Source organism: Triticum aestivum, chromosome 5D (genome assembly GCF_018294505.1).
Source record: "Triticum aestivum cultivar Chinese Spring chromosome 5D, IWGSC CS RefSeq v2.1, whole genome shotgun sequence".
Classification (NCBI taxonomy): Eukaryota; Viridiplantae; Streptophyta; class Magnoliopsida; order Poales; family Poaceae; genus Triticum; species Triticum aestivum.
Genome location: NC_057808.1, coordinates 372605457 through 372624867, shown reverse-complemented (window position 1 = coordinate 372624867; position 19411 = coordinate 372605457). Strand labels below are relative to the sequence as shown.

The following is a 19411-nucleotide window of genomic DNA, read 5'->3' as shown; positions in this document are numbered from 1 at the left end:
CACACATGGGGACTACATGCACTTTCAGTGGTCTTTGCTTCAGCGGCCGGAGCACAAGGAGCTTCTTTTAGCGGCATGTACCCAGCTAGGGCGGGCAGCCAAGGATATTTTTACCCTCATATATGGATGTTGGTTTAGTACTCTTTAGATCAGTGCTCTAGTACCTTATGTTTTCTTCCTTTCCCTGAATCATGTCGATTTGCTTTTAGAGTGTGTGAAGCATGATATTTTGGTATGTGTATATCTTGTTATATGTATGCAAAGGTTGGTTGTGAACTCTATGCGGTTGTTTTGCCTCGATGCGACATTTTGAGTCAATAAAGGTCCCATTCTCGGGAAAAATATATCCATGTTTAGTGAGCTAGAGAAATAGAGGGAACCGGGCAGAGGCTCACAGGTTGGATGATCTACGCCTTACTCGGTGCCACGTTAGTTAACATGTCTGTCCAATCTTTTTGTATTAGAGTAAGAATTGGAGCTGATTCTAATTCTGTGTAAATCTGGTTTAACATCTCATAAAAATACAAATATAGTTCAAACTATCACAGTGCAACAAACATGTAGCTCAAAGTTGAATCTACTAAATAACTACTACATAGCAACTTTACTCCACAATCTAACTATCGAAGTGTTCATAGCGAATTTCAAAAATTCAACGCCCATGTCGTGGGCATCCTAGTGGAATTGATGGGAGGCGCATTGCGAACATTTATGTCGAGCGGCAGCATCCGGTACTCGATGTCGAGATCTCTCAAGATCTTCATCATCTCTTGGAGAATAAGCTCCCTCCTGTCGAACCTCATCCCCATGTCCTGGAAGTTGATGGTGTGCCGGCACCAGATGGATATTTTCAGCCTGTTGGTGTCATCGATGTCGCGGAGCACAACCATGGAGCCAGGGTACCAGTGCTCTTTCTTGTTGTCAAGGTAGCTGAAATTCGAAATAACATGGGCTTAATATTGCTCATGACAAAGTGAGTTTTGGCAGCAAAATTCTGTTGAGCAAGGAGCAAGGGCACGTACTGCATCAGCCTCTCCTTCATGAGGGCCAGTTTCTCCGGCGGCGTGGCGACGTTGACAGAGAAGTCGACGGCGTCTCCCATGTCGGGGCTCCTGTAGTAGTTCATGATGGGCAGGGTGGCGAGCTTGCTGTTGGGGTAGTAGACCTTGAGGTTGTCGTACCGTAGGAAGATGGTGGTCATGATGTTCATCTCCTCTACGACCACCTGAAATTCCCAACAGTCTGGAGCCACGTCAATCAGTGCAACCCTTGGATGCAGGGCAGATCAGGTAGAATCAACAGGAAGGATTTTAACCTGCATCCCGTCGACCTCGCACCGATCGCCGACGTCGAAGGGGTGCATGACGAAGAGGAAGATGATGGCCTCGAAGATGGTCTTGAGGGTGTTGCCGAAGATGAAGGCGGCGACGAGGAGCTGCGAACTGAGGAAGACGAAGGTCTTGGTGGTGGCGAAGCCGAGGATGAGGAGCCAGAGCGCGAACACGATGAGCGCCACGACGACGTTGGCCATGTGGTGGAGCTTGTTGACGGCCGTCTTGGTGTCGTTGAGCGTGAGGGCGAGCGCCTTGCGCTCCCGGAACGCGTTCACCACCCAGTTCTTGAGCGACCTCTTGCTCACCCTGTTCTGCTCCTGCGCCCCCTCGAAGAGGTCCATGGCCTTCAGGGCCTCCTCCTGCCTCATGAAGCGCATCAGGTCCGACAGGTATATGTGCCTGCGCCATGAATTCACAGCTGGATCAGTGCCGATCTTGGCAAGAGCTGTTGCAAGCAAGGATCGGCAATGGCGGAATGGAATGCTACTGACTTGGATCCAGGCTTGGCGACGTTCTGGAAGATCCTCTTGGCGGCGACCTTGGCCTCGTACTCGCTGTGTATCTGCGTGGCCAGCTCGTCCTCCTGGTCCGGCCCCGTGGCGTGCTTGATCTGCTCGTCCATGGTGGTCAGCGCGCCGTAGCGGACGATCTTCATCAGCCTCTTCATGCTCCACGCGGAGATGTTCTTCTGGCTCAGCCTGTGGAGCTGGTCGATGGAGATGGAGCTCTCTTCCAGGTGCCGATCGCTCTTCTGCCTCTGCAGCTGCTTGCTGGCCCCTCTCCGGGACGCCGCCGCCGTGAGCCGCGCGCCCTTGGGCTGCGCCGGGGCGGCGGCGGCCTTGCTGGGCATGGCCGCCGCCTGGAGATCGCTGGGGATGTTGGCCCCGGCGCTCTGCAGGCGCTGCACCTCCGCGAGCATGCGGTTCTCGTCGACCAAGGGCGGGCCGGAGAGCGTCTCGATGACGTACTGGTTGAAGAGCGCGTCCTGGATCCGGTCGAAGAAGGTGGAGACGTGGAAGGAGGAGGCGAGCACCTTGAGCAGCAGCGTCTTCACCAGCCGGATGGCGGTGGCCACCAGCAGGCAGCAGAGCACCTTGGTGACGTAGGGCAGCACCAGCGTGTGCGTGTCCTGCTCCCGCTGCGCGTCCTTGTCGAACAGCAGGTGCCACGCCACCAGCGCCACGCCCAGCCACAGCACGTTGCGCACGGCGCGCCGCACGCCGTACACGAAGTAGAGCACCTTCTTCCGGAGCAGGAAGTTGCGCTCCACGAAGAAGACGGCCATGCGGATGAGCCATCCGGACATGAGGCGGCCGCAGATGAGCACGCAGATGAGGACCTCCCACTTCCAGAGGTGGAGCCCCGAGAACTTCTTCGTGGCCAGGGTCGGGATGGTGACGCTGCACACCAGCAGCACCAGGATGATCACCAGGCCCACCCACTCCAGGATGATGAGGCAGTCCACCGTGTCGGGCTTGGAGTCGGCGGCGAGGTCCTCGTCCACGAACGGGTCGTCGTCCTCCTCCACGTCGTGCCCGCCGGCCTTGCCGAGGAAGCCCGACCTGTTGAGGAGGCCCGACCGGAGCTGCCCGGACTTGGGCGGCGCGCCGCCCTGCATGACGAACGACTTGCGGTCGCGCTGCTCCCCCTCGGTGGTCGACCCGCTCGACGGCGGTGGGGGGTCCATTAGCCGGGACCGCGTCTTGCAGCGCGGCAGCAGACCGTTGCCAGTGGACGACGACGAGCAGCGTAGCACCTCGGCTTGGTCGGCTCCTGCTCCCGCTTTGGCGGCGGCCTTCTTCCGGGCGTTGGCGCCGCCGCCGTCGGACGAGGAGGAAGAGGAGCCCGACGGGCAGAAGCGCTTGCGCGGATCCTGCTGGAAGGCGACGCGGGAAGGGGAGGGGACGTTAAGGAGCCGCCGCATCTCCTCCATCTCCAGCTCGGGGTCCAGCGCTTGGTCACCGCCGGCAGCGGCCTGCTTCCGCAGGAAGTTGTCGATGAGGCGGCCGGGTGGGTCGCCGCTGCACTCCCCCTCGGCCCTCGCCGGCGACGGGGGGGACTGCGGCGGGCGGTTCTTGAAGCTGAACGACTCGGCGAAGCGGCTCCCCGCGCCGGTGGGCGAGGCCGGCGCGCTCGACCCGCCCGAGCCGGTCACGGGGACGGCGGTATAGTCCGGCCCGGCGGGCGCCTTGAGGGAGAAGGAGCTGGCGCACACGCCGGCGATGGAGACGTCGTCGTTGATCTTGACGACGACCTCCCGGCGCCCGCGGTCCTTGTCCTGGTCGAAGTCGAAGGACGCGGAGCGCGACGCGCCGTACGACTTGATGCTGCCCTTCCGCGGAAGATCCATGGCGCCTCCGCCTGAGTCTCAGCAGGGGCAAGCTAATGATCGGCGACGTGCGGAGGGAGCCTGGATCGATCGGCGTACGTGTGGAGATCGCTTGGCGCGCGCCGGAGGGGACGCCGGACGCACGTCGGGCCGCCTCCGATCAGGCACGTAGGCGCGGCCCGCCCAGGCCGCCTCCGGTCGTCAGTGTTCGTTCAGGCGATGCAACGGGCAGTGGAGGGAGGCGGGCGGGAGTGTCTGTCACCCAGCCTGACCTGACGGTTGATCTGCTCCGGCGAGTGAAAAGTGGAAGCTGTCGAGGGTGGAGTGGGGTGGCATATATCGGGTCGGGGGAGGCGCATGCATGCGATGCAACGGAAGACGTGGCTGCTGCGCGGGAGTGGAACGCTCTCCGCGACCAGCGGCGAGGAAATCAAGTTGGGACTGTGAGACCGCCGCGGTGGCCGCTAGCTGCGCTGCACAGCAGTGGTGGTGGTGAGTGGTGACGAGCTAGGGTGGCCTATTTTGGGGGGGTGGATGTGGTCTCGGCGATTCCATTCCTCGTCTCTTGGTGCTTCCTCCATGCATGCATGGTGGATGCGGTCGACTCGACTCGACTCGACCCATGGTGGATGCATGGTGGATGTGGTCCCGCACATCAAACCGTTGTTTTTCCCTTTTCAACATAAAATCCATGCATGCATGACAAAGGTGCACAGAGAGGAGACCAAACCGTTGAGGTGAAAGATAGTGCGCGATGGCCAAAGAAAACTAAAAAAATTGACAAAAAAGGCAAAGAAACAAAAAGAAAGAAAGAACAGTTTTGCCAAGTCTCAGTCCACCGAGACTTCGTTATGTCTCTGTATAAAAATTCGTATAAAAATTCGTATAAGAACAGTTTTGCCAAGTCTCAGTCTCAGTCCACTGAGATTTTGCATGGAGATTCGTATAAAAATTCTCTCTTTAGTTTTTTTCTTTTTCCTTCTTATACTATATCACTTGACTGAGACTTGGTTAAGTCTCAGTCGATTGAGACCAAGCCACACCCAAGAAAGAAATCCAGATGAGCTGGGCTAGTACCATGATTTTACTTTTTTCGTGTTTGTGATTTGTAAGTCACTTGAAAATTGGCAAGAGCGAGGGTAGAGGTGACAGGTAGTTTGTTGGCTCCGGGGAAGATGAGTGGTGGGGATACGGGTGGGAATTGAGCGATGGTCGGGGCGACAACAACACATCGGATGGGCGGGGGGAGGCACACGCAGTAACGCTGTATACCACTGGTGTGTGGGATATCGGTTAGGCTGGGTTGGTGGGCGGCTCGACGCGATAAGGAAGAAGAAACTCCATGATCAATCAAGTTACAGCAACAACAAAAATTGGTCGATCGATGGTATCTTTTTGTTTTCCCTCGATATGCTAACATTTTAGGGTTTTTCATGAAGTCTTTGTTACTTTTTCATCTTTTTAATGTGTTTTATACGCACAACGTACATCACAGGCCTTGCACATCGCACCCGCAGACCCGACCCACATTGTGCGCGCGATAATTCAGTAAATTACTCACCGGTTGGACCACCCTTTTAGGCTTTATTTTTTTCGCTCATTTTCTTGGGCTTTTCATTAGCTTTTTATTTGTTTTATTATTTTGTATTTGTTATAGTATCACTTTTGCCCGAATTTTCACTTCTTTTTCTTAGTTGTTATCAGTTATTAACTTTTGGATCTAGCTATGGCGCATTAGATAGTGACTCTGTAGCAGCGTTCATGCACACCTGACTTCAGTTTATGCCCATGCATCAAGGTCACCAACCACTGGTTTTGTTCGAACGGAATCCACGGTGCGGAGTCAGTCGTGCCACAAGACTTAGTTTGTGTGGTACCTTTCATGTATCCTTTTGGATTTGTTGCAACTGGTGGAATGGTTTAGAGCGAACACATGAGGAATACGATGGCCATTGGGTTGCGGTTGGGGAAAGACCTGTGTCCCATTATAGCACTGAAATTATGGTTGTGCAAAATACTTTTCTAGCAGAGCCAGATTCTACCGGAGTTCTCTTAGCCAACCAGGGCTTGACACCAGTTGAAGCATCGTTATATATACTACCCGATGGATTAAATTCCCTTGCACTTCATTCACCTCGTATTCTTTCTAGCTCTAGACCCACCCATGTGACTCCATTTAGGGTATCAACTTCATTCTTGTCTAGATTTTGCATAATACTACTCATGTTATTTGATTTCAGTCTTATTTAACTTTTAGTTAGTCTCAAAAGATATATATTTCCTCATTTAAATCTTGGTTTTATTACCTTACACACATTTAATCTCGGTTTCAAAAATATTTTCGCTGTTGTGATTGTGACTTTCAATACTTTTTCACCATTGTGGTTGTAACTTCATTTAAAAAATCACCGATTTCATTGGGATTATCAATGAGCTATAAGTTTTAAATTAAACTTACATATGATTTGGTTTAATTATGTTTTATGATTTTCCAAAATATGCTTTATTAGTTTTCACTCCGGTGCTCAAGTGTGTGTCAATGCGTTTTCAGCTAGTATTAAATGGATTTCAAAGAGATACAGTCAAAATATGATAGAACTTTATACATGTGTGAAACTCTATGAAACATGATGGAACACATTCTAAATATATCTGATGCCAAAGAATAGACAAAATGAAACTTTCAAGAAACCTCTTTTATACTAACCATGTCTCACATTAACATGAAACAAGTCAAACATGATAAATTATTTTAATAGAAGTTTCATTATAGTTTCAAAGAAGTTCCATTATAATTCTAAATTGTGAATTCCAAAATGTTTTCAAATGTGTCCAAGATTAATCTTGCTTTAAAGATTTCGACACCATGAATACTAATAGAGAGGGGTCATGATTTACGAAGGTAGGCGGCCGACGCTTTCCACTGGAGGTGGAAAGTCACGTTACAAACTAGGTAGCGAGAGGATAAGCTCTCCAACGAGATGACGGCAATGCAAAGTGCCATCTTCCACGAGGCGACAACCAAAACGTCCTCATTCTTCTTCCTCTGAGATTTATTTCAGGCGATTCAGGATTAACCGAACCCGAACTTTCAGGTGCCTGAATTGTCGAGTACAAAAATTTTGGTCAAGTTTCATGTGTCATTTTTGTAACCCAAATTACCAAACGCGAGTTTTCTGTTAAACCCGAACGCCAAGCCTGAGGAAGGACAACAGTATGAATACAAAGTTATAATTTTAAGAAACTAAAGGCATAGAGGATCAGGTAAATGGGGTCTAATCCCTTAAAACCAAAGAAAAAATTGCCTCGGGTATAACTTTGACTTTTGAGGAATCTGGTAGAGATGCTCTACCGATGAGAAATGTCATGAGGTCACATGGCAATCTGACAAATACGATATGCCTGTATGCTACTATTGCCTCAGACCATTTTAACCAACTAACCGCAGTCACAGATCCCAAACGACAAAGATACCAGGACCACCTCCGCTCCGTTGTCATATTGCCGCTTTCATAAACAATCTCGTATGCCGGTATTACTGCAAACCTAAAGAAATGCCACTACCAGCAACCGGAAAGAGCATTTTGCTTTTGCTCAAACCCCTGGAATTGATAAATCTCTGTAATCTCTGTTTTGAAGAGAGGGTTTCCAGAGGCATTTGGATGCTGCGAATTTCTGTTTAAACTACAAAACTATTCGCCCATTTGATTCACTTGGTGTGCTCATTAAGGTAACACAAAACTCATACATTAGGCAGTAAAAAGGTAATGCCAAGCAAAATCATTCACTGCCTCCAGTCCAGAGAATGGGACAACCTTAAGCAAGGCATGAAATGTCTCAGGTACCAGCAGTTACATATGACATGCCTATCTTACTCTGGACTACTGTCTTCTTCAAGGCTTCAACAGTTCGGCAGATGTAGGAATTATCTGCAACGGTGAAAAGAAATTTTAGCATGCACAGATATTTGATCAACTTAGTGGTGGGAAAATCAAGTGCAAACCATGGCGTAATTGAATCATACTAATCATTTTGGGTCAAGCAACAAATGTTTCTTGGTTCAAATACTTCCATGCAAAGCTTCAAGTTAATACGACAAGCTATGTTCAGATAGTTTCTGAAGAATAAATAACTAGAAGGAAATAATAGTAATAATATCAGGATATTCTCCATTTTATCTTTTTTAAGACCTTCAGAATTAAACTTAACATGCTAAAAGATTATGCAAGCTCCACGGAGTTTCAACTCATTTGTTTCGGAATAATTTTATTTACTGGTTGGAGATTAAATGTTAGGAAGATGGAAATCCAGGTTACTATTTTATCAAACATCTATATCTTGAATCGTTGTCCGTCTTATCCGATTTTTTTCAAAACATGTCAATCAAAAATGAAAATCAAAGAGTACTAATTTTTTTCAAAACATGGATATCCCGGTTAATATGAAGGTATCAACAGATATGTCACTTCATATGGATAGAGATATCTATTTCCATCTACATCTAAGTGGATAGGAATGATAGTTAATTCCATATCTACAGACATGTCGATCAAAGAGTACTCCTTTTTTCTCGATGTAATGCATTGTCACAATTACCAATAAACTTATCCAATTCATACAATGTAACATGAGAATCAGTATGCACACTTACATTAGCCGTATGGAAGATGGTCCTGTAACAGCAGCAACTTTCTGAGCCTTCTGTGTTTCAAATTTATATAGTTCTTTGAGCTCTTTCTTTGCTTTCCGGGCTTCTCTCTTCTCTTCTTTTACTGCAGACTAGAAAAACAAGGCACATTGGATAAGGTTGTCAAAATTAATAAGCAAATGTTATCTCAATCAGGTGCGGAAGATAAATGATTTATGTATACATATGGTTTTACAGATCCATTAACAACCAAGCATGAAAGCACCGCCAACTTAGCCATATTATGGATCAGTATGCAGTTCAAAATTATAAGCAAGAAACATAACCGCACTCCTATGATCCACGTATTTTCAGGATTGGAATTTGGTAATGCTTGACAAACAATGAGTCCATCAGTGTATAGGTTTTGTGATGACAGATTACATCAGATGTGTATTTGGAATTACCATGATTTGGTAAAGCTATGAACAGAACAAATATGTTGTAAGCGAATTAACGGTCCAGGCGCCACCGCGCGTCAAATTCTCCACTGGCTCGCTAACCAGGACCGATGTTGGACGGCGTCGAGGCTGGCCCGCCGCGGCCTCCAGCACCACCCTAGGTACCTCCTTTGCAACCAAGACCCGGAGACCATCCAACACCTGCTCATGGCATGCCCATTTGCTAAGCAGACTTGGCACATCATCCTGGACTGGGCGCATATACCTGCCCAACCGCCAGCCAACGAAACTACCATGATGGACTGGTGGCTGCGTGCGAAGGCACAGACCCCTCCTACACTACGCAAAGCTCTGCAATCGATCACACTGCTCGTCCCCTGGATGATCTGGAAACAGAGGAACGAATGCGTCTTCGACAATGCAAGACCCCTGATAGATGCCCTAGTTGATAGGATCAAAGACTGGCCAAATGTTGGGCAAAAGCTGGGGCGCACAGGGGCTGCGGGTTGTCTTGCCCGCATCCTGGGATGTCCACTGATCGGGCCCTAGGCCTCTGTAAATATAACCTCCTAGGAGGCATGTACTCTTCTCACCTTTTCAATGCAATGAAACACAAAAATCAGTTTGCGTTTTCTCGAAAAAAAATAACGGTCCAGGTTAATTTCAGATACTAACAAAGTAAATCTCCCCTAAGCTGACATCAGTTTATCACGTGTAGCTGGTCAATTTTTTAAGAATGGTGACACATCAAGTCAACAATACTAACATGTTCTCCCATTTTTCCATCTCAAATTAGGGATGAAAACAGAGCGGAAACGGACGGAACTAAGTGCCATCATATTTGTTTTCATATTTTTTGCAGAAGTGGAAATGAATACAGAAACCCCGGAAATGAATGCGGAAACAAATACTACCGGAAATGGACACGGAGCGAATACAAAGCGGATACGGAAACAGAAATAGGCATTGATCGGAACTTAAAAACCCCTTGAATCATAGAGAAATACACACAAAAACAAACAAATTTAATGAGTTGTTAACATGGCTACAAAATAATATCATTATGTTAGCAACTTAGCATAGTATTGTAGTAGTACCGGACAATTGCGTATAGGGTCAAGCTGAGTACATGTGTGGTAGTAGAAGTTGGGTCTTAGATCCATTCTACTAATTGTGTCGTTGTGTTCTCTTTCGTGGTTGGGTTACAAAGCAGCTATAGGTCTATAGTAAAAACAGAAATTCCATATTCACGGAAACGGAAAGTTCCATTTCCATGCATGTTCCATCGGAAAACACCGTTCCGTTTTTGTTTTTGTTTCCGTTTCCGCATAAAAAATTCCATTTCCACTTCCGTTTTGCAAATTTCCGTTTCCGTTTTCATATTTCCTCTCCGTTTCTATTTTTCCTCCGGAAAAACGGAAAGTTTCCACTCCATTTTCATCCCTATCTCAAATGTTAGCTGATCAAATGAACACATGAACATATCATCTCAAGGAACATAAAACCAAATATATGTTTACCTTTCTAGCTTTCTTTTCATCTTTTGTTTCCTTCTGAACTACTACCTTTTCAAAATATTCAGCATCTGAAGATTCTGTGGGCTTTGCTTTCTTCTCCTTTTCAACTTTTCTTTTCCTCTGTGGCAGGTAATCTACAGGAAGTTTCTCTTTACCATGAAGCTTGATGATATCTTTCGTTGTTGCTGTTTCCCCAGGGAAAACTTTGGGAAGACGATTTTTAGGATTTCCTGGAGTTTGAATTTTGCCAGGGTGATTGTCCAAGTTAGAGTACGTGGAAACAATGGTCTCACAGTCCCAAACTTCAGATTCATCACTGCTTTCCGAAACAAGCAAGACATCTTCATCTTCTGCAGTTTCATTTAAATACCTTTCAGCATATTCAGCACACTTTTGGATCACATTAGCAGATTCATCCACCTCCTCAGCGGTGGTTGAGTCAAGTTTTCCACGAACAAAATCTGCTGGTGTTCTATATTCTTCATCAACGCATACATTTTGATTGTGGAACAGCTTCAATTCATCTATAACCTCAGTTGGGAGTTCATGTTCCCCATCTCTAACAGCTCCATCATCATCATCACTAGCTCCATATTCTTCCAAAGCAAGCTGCAAATTGGTCGACGAGAAGTCAAGATCTGAAGGTTCAAAGCATAGAACAAGATTTCCAGCCTCAATTTCAGAAACAGCAGGCAGTTAATGATACATGCAATACAAGATACTCCATCCTATATGTTCACTTGAATAGTTACAAGGCAAGATACTCCATCCTATATGTTCGCTTGAATAGTTACAAAGCCAATTTAACTTTCCACATAGTCCTACTCTACAACAGGACAGTGCCTAACACAGTCCTGCTAAATTTCTATATGGAGAATGTGCTGAATCTACTGAATGGTTAAATACAAATGACAAAATAGCAAGCAAAGATTGTTATAAAATATATAAAACGGATATTTCCATATCATATTGTACTTAATTCTCCATAACATCAGGGGTACAGTTGCAACAAAGGGAAGTAGTATTTAATGCTGACAGTGACATACTAAAGCTGCAGACACATCATTGTGTGTTAGCAAGTTATAGTATGAGTTAAATGTACCAAAACTTAGTGATCTTCTTTTCAGAAGCAAGTAAGTAATCAATCAATCATAAACTTTAAATACTCCCTCTCTCTCAGTTTACAGGACGTGCGCGTACCCCTAGGTCGTCAATTTGACCAACCTAATACAAGTCATATATTACAAAAAATATACCAATATAAACTTCAGATGTTATATTTTCCAACCGTATAATTTTTGTGTTATATAGTTTATATTAGGGTGATAAAATTGACAACCTAGGTATACGCGCAGGACTTGTAAACTGAAACGGAGGGAGTAACAAGATAACAGTTTTATCACACCATATTGCAAAGCAAACTGACAGGATTATCAAATGAAAGAAGCTCACCAGATCAAATTGTTCATCCAGCAACCGTGGCACCCTCGGCTTGGGCTCACCCTCTTCATCCTCGAACTCCTCATCATTTTCCACATCACTGAACACACCGCCCCCCTCTTCCTCACTTTCATCCTCCATATCATCCCCTTCGGCTTGGTTTGCCATGATGACGAAATCCTCCTCCAAACCCTCATCCTCGCTCTCATCGAGCAACCTTGCAACGTCAGGGTCGACGGCCTTCTCAACTCGCCTGACCGGTGCCGTCTTTGCGGCCACCTTACACATGGTCCTCCCCTCGTCCAGCTCTTCCTCGACCTTGCCAGAAGCAACCCGCACCTTGCTTGCATCATATGCCTGCACACAAAACCAACATTAGACACTCAAATGGCAGGCTTGGATGGGCTTTTGAGAAATCACCAACCTTCACGTCCAGGGGAAGTTGCTCTGGGCGGGCGGTGTGGCTGGGTACGAAGGAGGAGGCCACGGCGGAGGGCCGCAGCTCACGGAGATGGAGAAGGTAGTTGTAGCCATCGTCGGGGAGGCCGAGCTCAAGGATCTGCTGGCGGACGTGGTCGGGGAGGGGGCCAGAGGTGGAGGAAGGGAATTGGTCGGCGGCGGCGGTGGGGGAGAGGGAAGGGTCTTCGTCGTCGCCGAAGCCGGGGATGGTGTAGGCGTTGTTGTCGACGCGGACGAAGACGCGGTCGTTGGGGTCGGCGGCACCGTCGCGGGGGAATAGGCGAAAGGTCGCGAAGTTGCGAGCCTTGCGGCCGCCGACTCCTGCTCCTGCCATGGCGGCGGTGGCGGCGGAGGTAGGTGCTGTGGTTAGGGTTTGGGGATTTGGGTTTGGAGGTGAGAGTGAGACCGTGGGAGCGTGAAACGGACGAATAGGAAATTTTGGGGGAGAAATTTTGTTGTCGCCCCTCTAGGTTTTGGCCATTTTCCTTGGGCCACTCTAAATTTTGACATATCACTTTTAATCTAATATCAAAAATGCTCTTATATTATGAAACGGAGAGAGTATAATATAGAGTGGCAAAAACAAAACAAAATACTAAATTGTGCGGGCCCGAAGTATAAGTTGAACGAATTTGACGAATTTGGACTATCTAGATTGAGACAAACAGGCTACAATTGCATCGAGTCTTTGTGTGTATGGGAGAGCGGATGGGCACTCTAGCGGCGGTGCCTTCTTTTTCTAATATTAGCGGAGAAAGACGCGGCCGGTGCCACCGCGCCTGAGAGAGCCTGTGTGAGCGCTTATTCTTTTTTAATTGGTTATATAGATGGAATAGGTGGAATGGGAGGAAGAAGAAGGTGAAGTTGCAGTTTTTTGTTAGTGGACAATTTCAAGCTTAAGCCCTTGGTTGATCAGTTTGTAACTTTACCGCTCGGCTCTGCTCCCAATAGTCTATTGTTCTTTGATAAGTGTTTTTTTACACAGGGTAGATATGCTTGCGACAAGACAATAGAGATTTATACAACGATTGAGGGACATCCCGTCTCACTAAATCGTGGGCTTACAATTGGTGGTGGTGTCCAATGGCAGTTAGAAATTATATATGCAAAGGTAATTAAAAGTTCACCAGCAACATGGGCCAGATGAATCCAAAAGAAGATCGAATGGTGAGAATTGCTCGAGTGGGGAGGGCCCGAAGAGCCAAGTAACTAGCCCTGCATGAATATGGAGGGGATTTTGAGTTGCCAGTTTAGCTTTGTGTTCGCTTGTTTTCATCTCCATCAATTCTTTTGAATTTCTACCTAGTATGAACCCCATTCACAGTCTGCTCTATCAATCACTCAATTGATAACTTGTCATTTCCTTTTATGCAAGGGATGGCAAAGAGTATAGCAAGTATTTTTCACATATATAAATATCACTTTATATCGGGATAGAGAAGAAACATAGGATGGGATTCCATTGAGAAGTTCAATAAGACCTTGTGTTAGAAAATAGTGTGATAGTCCGATAGTAGCCAATTGAAAATAGGATTACTTTTACCAATGCAAACCAAGTGATGAAAAGAAAACGCATATACATATTATACCACACATTGGATGTCTCGTGATCTGTGCACGTGAGAGAAATAGGGAGAGAAAAAACTTGTCACATTAGTTTGTGCAGGCCTACAGGGAATGGACCCCACCCGAACCGCACCCTACCAAATAAGACTCCACCAACCTGTGTCTTTCTCTCACACCAAACGCCCACCCACCTGTGTCTTTCTCTCACACCAAACGCCCACCCACCAAGCTCTCTCTGGTCCATCCCCCAAAAAATCTCACACCTGACTCTCTCTCTTTTTCCTTGATCTGATCTAGATTGGGGCGAGATGTCGCCTTCGCCACCCCTCCACCTCCAGGATCCAGCCGTCTCGAACTCCCCTCTAGCCTCCTCCCCCAGCGTCCCACCGCCTAGCCATCACCATGCATGACCCCAATCTGGACGGGGGCATTTGCACATCGAGTCATCGATTCGTCACCGCCAACACGAGCTCAACGGGAGCGTTGTGTAGGGCTACCCCATTGCGTCTTCCTCTTGGATCTTGCTAGCCATGGTTTCCTCGCCTCGATCTCACCTTGGGATCGCTCGTCATGGCGCATGTCCTCCTCTGCACCCGCCATGGCCCGTCCTCCTCTGCTCCGAGATGCACCAGGTCATCCACGTCTTCCTCTGCAACCCGGTTCGCCCTTCTCTTCACACCTCTGGCATTGGTCATCTTCGCAGGGAGCCCGCATCACCGTCGTGCATGAGATTAGCCACCAAGCAATCTTCCTCCATGCGCAGGTACATCTCCCTTCTCTCCTTCTGTACACACCTCTGTGAATGTTTGCGCGAGATTGCACTTTACAGGAAGGAGGTAAGGGTGAGATTGCCATTTTTCCTTGATCTGGTCCAGATCATGGCGAGACGCCACCCACCAAGCTCTCTCTGGTCCATCCCCCAAAAAATCTCACACCTGACTCTCTCTCTTTTCCTTGATCTGATCCAGATCGGGGCAAGATGTCGCCTTCGTCGCCCCTCCACCTCCAGGATCCAGCTGTCTCGAACTCCCCTCTAGCCTCCTCCCCCAGCGTCCCACCGCCTAGCCATCACCGTGCACGACCCCAATCTGGACGGGGGCATCTGCACATCGAGTCATCGATTCGTCACCGCCAGCACGAGCTCAACGGGAGCATCGTGTGGGGCTACTCCATGGCGTCTTCCTCTTGGATCTTGCTAGCCATGGTTTCCTCGCCTCGATCTCACCTTGGGATCGCTCGTCATGATGCATGTCCTCCTCTGCACCCGCCATGGCCCGTCCTCCTCTGCTCCGAGATGCACCAGGTCAGCCACGTCTTCCTCTGCAACCCGGTTTGCCCTTCTCTTCACACCTCTGGCGTTGGTCGTCTTCGCAGGGAGCCCGCATCACCGTCGTGCGTGAGATTAGCCACCAAGCAATCTTCCTCCATGCGCAGGTACATCTCCCTTCTCTCCTTCTATACACACCTCTGTGAATGTTTGCGCGAGATTGCACTTTACAGGAAGGAGGTAAGGGTGAGATTGCCATTTTTTGTTTAGGCTAGCTATTCGACACGCTAGTAGTTTTTGTGAATAATATGATCTTTGTAGTTATTTTGAACTTCAAATGTGAACACTATGATCATGAATATGTTCACACTTATATATATTATGCAATGGTGATCCGCATGGGGTTTTTTTCTCAGAATTTCCATGGATGACTTCATGTGTATGCAAATACTCCTGTTGCGTTAGCTTGTGCTAGATGGTGACATCGTGGTACCAGGGCCGGGCAATACTTCTAGGCTTTAGAACTAACTGTCAGCTTGCTTTTCTAGTTTCAACTAACAGTATATCATGGTGTTCTTCAACATTATCTTGTTTCTTAACAGGAAGTTTCAACATTTTGGACGAACTACAGTTTGTTTTTGGAGATAGTCTTGTTTCGGTTTCCATAAATGTGCTTTGGTTATATGATATTACATTGCAGTTAGTTCCCTGGTCAAATTAGTTCCCTATATTAGTTCGATCAACAAATGATTTTGGTTACATGATGTTACAATGCAATTATTCTGTTAGGCTTTTGCACTAACTGTCAGTTGTACTATCTTGGAGCAAAGCCCCTACAATTAGTTCCCTCGTCAAATTGTGATGTCGTTATGTTTACTTGCGGGTAATCCGTCATCTACACACTACATTTGATGATAAAGTTGATGTAGTGAAAATGGTTGTGGCGTTGTCTCGGAGTTTTGAATCATTTTGTAAGACATAGCTTTGTTATCCCTTTCTTGTATATGTAGCATCTTTGCTTTTTGTTCAGCTTTCTGGGAAGACATAAATTTAACTAATGTTGTTTGTTATCCTTTTCTTTGTCCGGAGTATCTTTGCTTTTCTGTTTAGCTTCATGAATGCATACATTTTACAGCTCTTCTATCCGATAGCAATCTTCTAGTGTGGTGCCACTGAAGTGCCCTTCGGGGTCTTTTATGTGGAATAACATATTAGTTACTCTCTCAGCTAGATTAAATTATGTTGGTGTGTGTATGCTTGCACTTCCTAATCTAGATTCAGCACCTTATGAGTTGTAATTTTGCACATAAGGTGCCGAATCTGGATAAAAAAGTGCAAGCATAGTGCATCGACATAATTTATTATAGTTGTGAGAGTAACTAATTAATTTGTTATTACACATAAAAAACTAAAATGCACTTCAATGACACTACACTATAAATTACCATCATATAGAGGAGTTGCAAATTTATACATTTCTAGGAAGTTAAACAAAAACTCAAAGATGCTACAATCACACATAAAGGGATGACAAACAATAGTAGTTAAATTTATGTATTCTCTAAAAAAAAGCAAAGATGCTACTGATACAAAAAGGTATAACAAACCTATGTCTTGCATAATGATTCAATACTCTGAGACAATGCTACAATCATTTCCACTACATCTGTTCGATCAGCAAATGTAGCGTACAGATTACGGATTACCTGGAGGTAAACATAATGGCATCATAATTTGATCAGGGAGCTAATTAACTGTAGGGGCCTTATTACAAGAAAGTACTCTTGTCAGTTAGCGTTAAAGCCTGGTAGAATAATTCCAGTGTAACGTCATATAACCAAAAGCATTTGTTGATCGAAGTGATGTAGTGTTAAAGCCTAACATAATAATTTGACCAAGGAACTAATTGCAGTATAACAACATATAACCAAAAGCCCATTTAGGAAACCCAAATAAGACTATCTCCAAAAACAGATTGTAGCTAGTCAAAAATGTTGAAACTGAAGGAAATATGCCCTATAGGCCATAATAAATTTGTTATTTATATTTCCTTATATCATGATAAATATTTATTATTCATGCTAGAATTGTATTAACCGGAAAACTTAGTACATGTGTGAATACATAGACAAACAAAGTGTCCCTAGTATGCCTCTACTAGACTAGCTCGTTAATCAAAGATGGTTAAGTTTCCTAGCCATAGACATGTGTTGTCATTTGATGAACGGGATCACATCACTAGAGAATGATGTGATGGACAAGACCCATCCGTTAGCTTAGCACTATGATCATTTAGTTTATTGCTATTGCTTTCTTCATGACTTATACATGTTCCTATGACTATGAGATTATGCAACTCCCGAATACCGGAGGAACACTTAGTGTGCTATCAAACGTCACAACCTAACTGGGTGATTATAAAGATGCTCTACAGGTGTCTCAGATGGTGTTTGTTGAGTTGGCATAGATTGAGATTAGGATTTGTCACTCCGATTGTCGGAGAGGTATCTCTGGGCCCTCTCGGTAATGCTCATCACTATAAGCCTTGCAAGCAATGTGACTAATGGATTAGTTGCAGGATGATGCATTACGGAACGAGTAAAGAGACTTGCCGGTAACGAGATTGAACTAGGTATGATGATACCAACGATCGAATCTCGGGCAAGTAACATACCGACGACAAAGGGAACAACATATGTTGTTATGCGGTTTGACCGATAAAGAACTTCAGATAATATGTGGGAGCCAATATGAGCATCCAGGTTCCGCTATTGGTTATTGACCGGAGATGTGTCTTGGTCATGTCTACATAGTTCTCGAACCCGTAGGGTCCGCACACTTAACGTCCGATGTCGATTTGTATTATGAGTTATGTGATTTCATGTACCGAAGTTTGTTCGGAGTCCCGGATGAGATCACAGACATACGAGGAGTCTCGAAATGGTCGAGACATAAAGATTCATATAATCGAAGGTTACATTCGGACACCGGAATGGTTCGGATCGTTTCGGATGAGTTTCGGAGTACCGGGGGTTACTGGAACCCCCTCCCCCCCCGGGAAGTTATTGGGCCTCATGGGCCTAGTGGTGGAAGAGAGGAGGCAGGCGAAGGAATGGCGCGCGCCCCCCTAGCCCAAACCGAATTGGACTAGGGTTGGGGGGCGGCCCCCCCTTTCCTTCTCTTCTCCTCCTCCTTCCCCCCTTCTCCTTGTGGGAATAGGAGGGCGAATCCTACTTGGAGTAGGACTCCCCCCCTTGGGCGCGCCACACCTTGGTCGGCCTCCTCCTCCCTCCCCCCTTTATATACGTGGGAGGGGGCACCCCAAAGGCAGACAAAAGTTTCTCTTAGCCATGTGCGGTGCCCTCCTCCACAGAAACACACCTCGGTCATATCGTCGTAGTGCTTAGGCGAAGCCCTGCGCTGGTAACTTCATCATCACTGTCACCACGCCGTCGTGCTGACAGAACTCTCCCTCGGCCTCAACTGGATCAAGAGTATGAGGGACGTCATCGAGCTGAACGTGTGCTGAACACGGAGGTGTCGTACGTTTGGTGCTAAGATCAGTCGGATCATGAAGACGTACGACTACATCAACCGCATTGATAAACACTTCCGCTTTCGGTCTACGAGGGTACGTGGACACACTCTCCCTGCTCGTTGCTATGCTTCTCCTAGATATTGCGTGATCGTAGGAATTTTTTTGAAATACTACGTTCCCCAACAGTGGCATCCGAGCCAAGTCTATGCGTAGATGTTATATGCACGAGCAGAACACAATGAGTTGTGGGCAATAATAGTCATACTGCTTACCAGCATGTCGTACTTTGATTCGGCGGTATTGTTGTATGAAGTGGCCCAGACCGACATTACATGACCGCGCTCATGAGACTGGTTCTACCGACGTGCTTCACACACAGGTGGCTAGTGGGTGTTTGTTTCTCCAGCTTTAGTTGAATCGAGTTTGACTACGGCCGGTCCTTGTTGAAGGTTAAAACAGCACACTTGACGAAAAATTGTTGTGGTTTTCATGCGTAGGTAAGAACGGTTCTTGCTAGAAGCCCGTAGCAGCCACGTAAAACTTGCAACAACAAAGTAGAGGACGTCTAACTTGTTTTTGTAGGGCTTGCTGTGATGTGATATGGTCAAGACATGATGATATATAAATTGTTGTATGAGATGATCATGTTTTGTAAAAGTTATCGGCAACTGGCAGGAGCCTTATGGTTGTCGCTTTATTGTATGAAATGCAATCACCATGTAATTGCTTTACTTTATCACTAAGCGGTAGCGATAGTCGTAGAAGCAATAGTTGGCGAGACGACAATGACGCTTCGATGGAGATCAAGGTGTCAAGCCGGTGATGGTGGTGATCATGACGGTGCTTTGGAGATGGAGATCAAAGGCACAAGAT

General features: G+C 46.6%; 1 protein-coding gene across 1 annotated transcript; it reads right to left on the bottom strand.

Annotated features, from left to right (window-relative positions):
• Positions 1-488: 488 nt before the first annotated feature.
• Positions 489-12599, bottom strand: LOC123121865 (uncharacterized). Its single transcript, XM_044541944.1, has 10 exons — positions 12133-12599; positions 11721-12065; positions 10272-10877; positions 8854-8952; positions 8315-8442; positions 7107-7209; positions 1826-2481; positions 1316-1733; positions 1023-1225; positions 489-930 (listed from the first exon to the last, which is right to left on the bottom strand). Exons 1-10 carry the CDS (start codon positions 12499-12501, stop codon positions 645-647), a joined length of 3213 nt encoding a protein of 1070 aa, XP_044397879.1. The 5' UTR covers positions 12502-12599; the 3' UTR covers positions 489-644.
• Between the last annotated feature and the right edge of the window lie 6812 nt (positions 12600-19411).